The sequence below is a fragment of the Antrostomus carolinensis genome, unplaced genomic scaffold, assembly GCF_000700745.2.
Source record: "Antrostomus carolinensis isolate BGI_N321 unplaced genomic scaffold, ASM70074v2 scaffold27226, whole genome shotgun sequence".
Classification (NCBI taxonomy): Eukaryota; Metazoa; Chordata; class Aves; order Caprimulgiformes; family Caprimulgidae; genus Antrostomus; species Antrostomus carolinensis.
The window spans coordinates 12,798-21,162 of NW_010324345.1; the positions used below are offsets into that span (position 1 = coordinate 12,798).

Here is an 8,365-nt window from a genome sequence, read left to right on the forward strand (position 1 = left end):
GCTCCTTGGACCAGCTGGAGCTGTGGGCTCACAGGGAGGGTGCTTGGTGGGCTCTGCTCCCACCACACGGAGTAAGGTGTGCTACTGTGATACAAGTCAGTAGTAAAACCCGAGAGCAGCATCAGCTCCTGAGGAGAAATGGGGAGATGCCTTTTGATGTCATAGAATCACAGACTGGTTTGGGGGGGGAGGGAGCTTTCAAGGCCATCTGGTCCAACCCCCTGCAGTGAGCAGGGACATCTTCAACCAGATCAGGCTGCTCAGAGCCCCGTCCAACCTGGCCTTGAATGTTTCCAGGGATGGGGCTTCTACCACCTCTCTGGGAAACCTGGGCTGGGGTTTCACCACCCTCAGTGTAAACAATTTCTTCCTTCTTTCTAGTCTGATGTCCACTGAATCCAGCTAACTCACCTCAGGCCTTCTGCTCACAGGTCTGTGTTGGCTGTCTGGATGTTTACAGTGGAGCAAACAGTCTGCAAGGCAGGTCCCTTCCTGTACCTGGCCTGCTCCATCCACGCCTCGCGGCAGGACGTGACCATGGGCAGCAGCACGTTCTCCTGAGCCTGAGGCACCTTCTGGCACATGCAGAGGAGGGACTTGAGCTCCGAGCGGAAGCTCTCGTTCAGCCAGCAGTAGATGAAAGGGTTGTAGCAGGTGCTGCTCATGGCGAACCAATGCAGGGCGAAATAGAGGGAGTTCTTTGTCTTGATGCCTAGACTGGAGATGAGCACCACGTAGCAGTTGAGAGGGAACCAGCAGACAGCAAAGACCACCACCACCAGCATCAGCATCTTGATGCTCTTCTTCTTGTTCTTGTGGTGGGTGATATACTGCTGCGTGGTGATGTCTCCAATGGTGTTGCGGAGCCACAGCTTCTTGGCCAGGCGCGTGTAGGTGACAGTGATGATTAGCAGAGGCAGGAGGTAAAGAAGGAGAAAGGTGGACAGGTCCAGGTACTTCCAGACCAGCTCTGCGGGCTCAGGAAAATCGGGGAGGCACAAACTCCGGACAGTGGCTTCCCTTGAAAACAAAGAAATACACACATAGCACATGGCCACTGTGGTGCAAGTGGATGCTGCTAATTTGGCAAACCACAGTGGGGCTTCCACACCACCCACAACCACGTCCTCAGATCTGACAGAGGAGGGACAGATACTGCTCAGCTCAACAAAACAAACCTGTCAAACCTCTCGTTTCCCAGAAAGTCTTCTCATGATGTTCTCTGTGTCTGTCTCAACAAGGATAAGCCTGGCTACTGTGTATCGTTATCTCCTTTCTCTTTAAATGGTCGTGTTGTCTGATAAAAGAAATTCTAAAAAAGACAAACTGGAGTTTCCTCTTAGAAGCTGCAGTTGATTTCAATTCAATGAGTCCCCTGTGTCTCCTTAACGTGGCAAAAGTCTCCCCAATGGTCTGTTCTTATAAAAGGGGCTGCTGTGAAAGCAGCACTGACCTGGGTCCATCTGCCCCTGCCCCGTGTCCATGGGCACAAAGGCACGGCAGGGCCTGTCTCCTCTTCCCACAACCCCAGCACGGGAGGAAGGAGGGCAGTGGGTGAGACCCACCTAACTCCTGCTTTTCTTCAGACTCACAAGCGATTCCTACGCACCTGGAAAAAGCAGATGTTGTGCCCAGGTGTCCCTGAATGTGTGGGATGTGTCACTCCTACTGCGCGTGGGCTCCAGCAACGGCTGCCTGGCTGGGCACAGGTGACTGGATCTTCCCAGGACACGGCAGAGTCACCGCACGTGCTGGGATCACGGCTGTGACACACGAGAGCTCCGACTCACCTCTGCCGGGCTGGTGCTGCTGTCCATGCCCTGCACAGGTCCAGCCGCCTCCCCTGCCCCCGCACAGGCTCGGGACCCCTCATCCAGAGCAGAAAACTGGGACACCAAAGCCATTCGGGACGGAAGGGGACGGGGTGTGACCAGCTCCCAGCCACCACCCCACCTGCAGGGACAGCTCACCCTCCTTCCCGTGCCAACCATCCCGCTTCCATCAGCTTTTCTGGCTGTTCAAACCTTATTGCTACGTCTTAAAACAAGCACGGTGATTAGAGATCCTGGTGGCTTAGCTCGGGTTTACCTCCAGCCTGACAGTTGAACTGCTGATGGTTTGCTAACAGCAGAACTGGGTTTAACTGGGTGCAATGGTTTATTTTAACATCACTTCAGCCCAGTGGGTCCTGGCTCCGTTCGCTGGCAGCAGCTCTCAGCCGATGCAGCCAGGACCCTCAGCAGAGCACCACGTGTCCCCTCCGCACCCCGCAGCAGGTGAGTGGAAGCGATGACACCTCAGCAGACAGGAGCACTCGCACATCTATTTCCGGTGGACGTTTTATCCTTTTCATTCCTTTTTTTCCTCTTTTTCTTTCTCCTATTCCACTTTGCCCTTCTCTCTTCAACCCTTGGCCTTGGCTCGCTTGTTTTCAGCACAGACTTTAGTCCCCATCAAGCCACATTATTTGTTGCAGCATTGATTAACATCTTTAATATCCTGTTTTCAATCTCTGGAGCTGGCTTTTGTGCCACAAATAGAAGATTGCTTGAAAGTGGAGGGCTGCGGCTGCCGGAGGGATGACAAAGGGTGCGGGAGCAGAGCTCCGCTGAGCGTGGCTGTGGAGGACCCTGGAGATGTTCATCAGGAGGGGAACTGACGCAGAAGGGACAATCGGCCTTTGTGAACCATGCTCCTGACCTTTTCCTCCCCAGAATCCATCTCAGCACAGGCCAGGCCAGCTCCTCTGCCTGCCAAAGGGGACCTGCCAAAGTCACTGGAGAGCTGGTGGGGGAAACAAGCACAGCACCCAAGGTGACACTGTGGGACCCATGGTGACACCATGGCACCCACAGTGACACTGCGGGACCCACGGTGACACCACAGCGCCCAAGGTGACAGCGCAGCACACACAGGGACACCACAGCACAGGGTCAGACCTGCCACAGCTGCGGCCAAAAAGCAACGCTGCTGCGGGATGGGGGACGATGGGGGATGATGGGGTGGTCACCCCTCACCACCCCCCAGGGATTATCCCTTTGGGGAACGCCTTGAGCTCAGGCCAGGGCTGGGGCTGTGGCCGTCGGTGCTGGAGCATGGCTGGGGTCTGCGAGGGTGACACTTGGGTGCTTAAAAATGCATTTGAAGAGAGCGAGCAGCAGTGAGCCCACAGTGACCCCCCAAAACCCCCCAAAGCTGCTGCCCTTGCTGCCTGTCCCTCTCACCCTCTGAAAAAGGGGCGTGGGTCTGTGGAGGAGGCTCACAATTATTTCAGGGACGAGGCTGATTGAGAGCAAACCCAGACAGGATGCTGTATTTTGGTAAGTTCTGGTACTACCGTGGACTTGGCCACACCGCTGCGTGCCGCAGCCAGAGAGGTTTGATGGAGCCCATGTTCTCCTGTCCCCAGAATCCCGACAGCTCCCTGGTGGGACTTCTCAGGAGCTGCTGGCCCTGTAGGAGCTATTATGAGCGTATTACAACTGTGATTTTTATTCAATGGAAAGCAGGGATGAGAATAGCACGTCCTGGAAGTCCTTATATCGCCACGCTGCCTCATGCCACTGCAGGGCCAGGTTTCCTCTGGCCGCGCTGAAGGACAACCCGAGACAGGTGCTGTGAAACGGATAGTGGCATTTGTTCATTCATGAGCAATTAGTTCAGTAATGCCCTGAGCACAGCTGCCACGCAATGCGAGTACAGGAGTAACCCAGCACTTTGTTTACAAAGTCCAAGCAGTTGAAGATATTCTATCCCCCAGGGAGGTGTCTCAGTCAAACCAAGCACAAGCATGAGGTAGGAAGAGCTGCGAAGCACCCCATTACGCTCCCATTTTCTGTAAACCTCTCATGCTGTTTTAAATTGAGAATTTCTTTGCTGAAAGGGTTCTGTGGCATTGGAAGGGGTTGCCCAGGGCAGTGGTGGAGTCCCCATCCCTGGAGGGATTGAAGAGTCATGTAGACATAGTGCTGAGGGACATGGGTTAGTCGGGGTCTGGTCAGTGTTGGGTTCATGGTTGGACTCGATGAGCTTAAAGGGCTTTTCCAATCCAGGTGATTCTGGGATTCTGTACACAAACAGGAATAAAAGGCCTGTGTGGGCATTCCAGCGCTCTCCCTGCCATGCTGATGGGAGAGAAGTGGCTGTGCCCTAGGAAGATATTTGTCCTTTATAGAGAAGCTCAATATCTACAGTAGAAATCTTTCTCCTGCTGCCTCCTTACTCTGCTCCCTGGGACGTCACGCTCAGGTTGGAAATACTGATCACTGTAAGATTATCCCCTTGGCCTCGAGGTCAGCATTCCTGGGAATTGCAGGCACCAGCAGTGGGACACACCACCACAAAAAGCACCAGTTCCTGTAGCACAAGGGACTGTTTTCTGGCCAGAAGGAGTCACAGCAATGCCACAGGCTGGTGAGGACAAGAGGGCCAGAACAGCACACAGGTGTGAAATTCCACTTCACCTCCTTTCAGTAGCTTCTGTTCTGTTCAGCCAAGCACAGAGCTCCCTTCCCCGCTGGGAAGGAAAGCAGCGCTCAGAGATGACCCTGCTCCCCTGGCCAAGCTCTGCTCCTCTCACCAGCCCTTTGCTGCACAGCAGAGGCTTCTCTTTTCCTTTTCTTGTTTATGTAATGTTGGGCAGAGGAGCCTCAAGCTTTAAGGAAGGCTGGTCCTGTTTCATAAACCCAGACGGATGAAATGCAAGGAAGCTAAAATGTGTGAAACAGCGTAGGCAGTCTTGGAGACCTGGAGTTCATGGCCCAGCTGACTCACAAAGGTCCTCTCCTCCCTGCTCTTTCTCTTGTCTTGCTAACGTCAGTACCAGATGTTCACACCATGAGTTCTGTTTTCTTTCTTTTTCAAACTGCAGCTTCAGCTCTCTCCTTTCTCCTTGCCTGAGCAAGTTGGCTGGACATGGTCTTCTAAGGAGCTGAGCAAGCGTGAGGAGGGAAGAGGAAAGGCCCTCAGGAGAAAACGGTCTTCTCGGGACAAAGCCTCTCCTGATGGTGTCATGACACTGGAGAAGGTTTGTCTGATGGACCTGCTGTGCCCTGGCCAGGCTGCACTGGCCACCTGGCTGTGCCTGGAGCTGGCCACCAGCATGAGGCTGTGGAGACCAGACTCATCCCTCTCCTCCAGGCGTTTGGGTGATGGCAAAAGCAGACCCGGGTCCGAGGAGGTGCAGACTCTGCAGGGAGCCAGGCGGCTCTTCCAGCCGGCCCAGCCTCAGCCGGGGAAGGTGAGATTCCATCCAGGTACAAGCCCCAACCCGTTCCGCTTCTCCCTTCCCCAAGCCTGGGAGTCCTTCCAGCAGCTCTCCCCGCTGCTGGACCTCTGCACGCTCGCTCCAAAGGGGAAATAACTCACCTGTAGTTATACTGGAACAGCTTTTGGTAGATGGCATGGGGCAAGGAGAAGCAGGTTGCCATCAGCCAGATGACAGAGATGCTCAGCGCTCCCTTCGTCAGTGACATCCTCTGCTTCAGCGGGTTCAGGATGACCTGCAACAGAGACTTCGCCGTGACTCTATCGCAGGGAAAGCCAAGTCCCTCCACCACTGCACACAGCAGAGGCGCTTTCAGACATGATCTGGTGCTGTTAAGAAAATGACAGTTGCGATTAGGAAAATGCCCTGCTTATTAGAGTGACCTGGAAAATGGGAAACATGGAACTTCTCAGTCTGCTCAGAAGTGCTTTCAAATAAACTTTTTCCTCTATTTTGTTCTGTGAGGACCATTTTCCTTCAATCATGGATTACATTAAGTAGGAAAAAAATAAGATAATCTACACAAGTCTCTTCACTTATGGGTGTGTTTGTTTATTCTATAGAAATTACACAAAGAAATGTCTCCTGTTGAACTTATCAAGCTGAGCCCTTCTCCCGTCTTTCGAGGCATTAACTCACCTTTTATGAAATTTTCTTTGTTAGATGGAAAGGTAAAGAGCTTATAAACTCTGAGAGTCTGGCAGACACTGTGTGACTGATGGCAGAAGGAAGGAGGGTGGTTGATAGAGAGAAGCGTGTGGTGGGGTCTGCTCCCCCCTTCCCACACTGGGAATACACCAGTGTCCGTCACAGCCAGGCTGCAGGTGGGCAGTGGGGATGGTCTTCTCACAGCTGTGAGGTCCCCTCCCAGCATTTCCAACAGAGATTTCCCACCCTGCTGCTCTCCTTTATGCTGGTCCCACATTAGTCCTATCACTATACCATGGGACTTTAGTCACAGAATTTCTTTACTCCAACTGCCCTGCAACTGGATGGTGCAGCAAATGCCCAACGGGGAAAGAAGAGCAAAAGAACAAACAGGCAACTGAACCAGAATCTAAGCTCAGGATGCTGCAGACTGGTCTTGGGGGTTTGGTGCTAAACTAAAAAGCTTGGAAAAGTTCCCTGCACAGCTGGAGTAATGCTCTGCACTCAGAGTTGGCTCTGCTGCCTTCCAAGACCCCCACGTAAAATGAAGCCTCTTGAATCAACTTGCCCTGCGATCCCTGGGGACATGGCTCATTTCAAACTACTCGAATAAGGTGTCCTCATGCTTTTCCACAGAAAGTTTGGGAGTGTTGTGTGAAACCTGTGATGCCACACTTTGTTCCTTCCCTCCCGTCCCCTGCCTGGGACCCTGCAGGAGTCCATCCAGCCTTCCCACTCTTGACACACGAGGGGTGTCTTTGAACATAGCTCTAGAGTCTTCTCACTGGGTGCGGGTTTAATCCCCAGGATCCAGCCACGAACCCACGACTTGACTGAGACTGGCAGGGGCTGGGGAAGAGCCTGGCTGGGGAATGGCAGCCAGAGGGCATTTTACCTGGTACCTGTCCAGGGCGATGGCCGTTAGGGTCAGCGTGGAGACGTGGAGGGAGCAGTACTGCACAAAGCGGCTGATGTGGCACATGGCCTTTCCAAAGATCCATGTGCTGTTGACAAACCGAACCTGAGGGGAACACAACAGGTCATCAGCCAGCAAATGGATGGAAAAACCTCATGGAGAAACCCTCAGGATTGCATTGAAGCTGGCACGGGGGCTTTGGCTGACTGGACAGCACCATCTGAAACCCAAAGGAAGATGAGCTACGCTGGATTTTGAAACACCTTTACATACGAGTTTATAAATTCAAACCCTCAGATGACAAGTGGTGCTGTTGCAGCCCTCCCGGCTTGTTCACACAAACACCGTTCGTAAACAGCCGTAATAACTCTTTTGATTATACTAACAACTGCATTTGGGTAAAGTGGACCAAGTTTTGGTCACACAAACCACCTTCAGGTCTGGAGAGCTTTCACTGGAGACTTTACCCAGCTGGCAGATCTGAAAAGCTTGACTACTTTTTTCCAGTCACCTGAGTGTAACTAATGTTCGAGTTGTTTTGACCCACTAAGTGTGACTCTCTAGTGCTCTCCTGTGTCTACATTGAAAGAACCTGTTCATCCAGCCACTTATTCTCCATTCCCCAATAAGCTCCTGCTGTGGTTTGGTGGCACACTTGGAGAGACCTTAGAGTCTTCGAGGAGATACAGGGTCTAATGAAGCAAAGGGAGCCCACGGGCTCCTGAGCAGTGTTTTACTTGCCTGGCAGAGTTGTCTATTAGACTTGATTGTGTTGGGTTCGCGCCTCAGTCCTAGAAGAGCATGCACAGAGAAGGTGTGACCACCAGGCAGAGCATTCTCCTGTCCTGGCTGAAGGGACAGCACTAAGTGGGCCACTTACCAGGGTAAAAGGTGTGTTGAGCAGCGTGATCATAATGTCAGACACCGCCAGGTTGACGATGAAAAGGCTGGTGGCTGAGTGCATCCTCTTGTTCTTCAGCACCACATGGCACACCAGCATGTTCCCAAAGAGAGACATGATGATAATGACCGAGTACGCCACAATTAGGAGAGCTTTCACTGTTGGTTTCTGGGATTCTGGCTCGTATTTAGCCAGCTCAGCAAATTTCTCCCACTCAACAATGCGGCTGTCTGTCCAGTTGAAGATGGTCCTGTTGGTTGCTTGGTAGATTGTCATGAGTTTGGCCAAGGAAGAGTAATGGTCAAAATTCTCAAGAAACCCCACCATCTGTGGCCTGTATGACTGAAGCAGGAAGCGTGGCATGGTGGGTTAACCCGAGTCTTCACTCAGCTCGAGGTCGCTGAGATCACAGCTCCAGCTGACAGAGCAAGGGATCCATCAGCTTCAGCTGCTTGGCTCTCTAGGAAGCTGGTGAAGATGCAGCTGCCATTACAAACACCTTAAAACACAAAGCTGGAGGGAGCCTCTAAGGGTACCCCGGAGCAGACGCGGCACTGGGAAGCAGTTCCAACGGGTGCATTGGGAAGGGGCTAGTTTGGGACTGCACAGTCTCAACCCCTTCATATGTCAAGAA

At 52.8% G+C, this 8,365-nt stretch overlaps 1 protein-coding gene across 1 annotated transcript; it reads right to left on the bottom strand.

The window, feature by feature from the left end:
* Window positions 1–425: 425 nt before the first annotated feature.
* LOC104527254 (probable G-protein coupled receptor 83) lies at window positions 426–8,007 on the bottom strand. The gene is made up of 4 exons (XM_010170923.2): window positions 7,711–8,007; window positions 6,810–6,935; window positions 5,368–5,501; window positions 426–1,020 (listed from the first exon to the last, which is right to left on the bottom strand). The coding sequence occupies exons 1-4, from the start codon at window positions 8,005–8,007 to the stop codon at window positions 426–428; spliced, it is 1,152 nt and encodes a 383-aa protein (XP_010169225.2).
* Window positions 8,008–8,365: the final 358 nt, after the last annotated feature.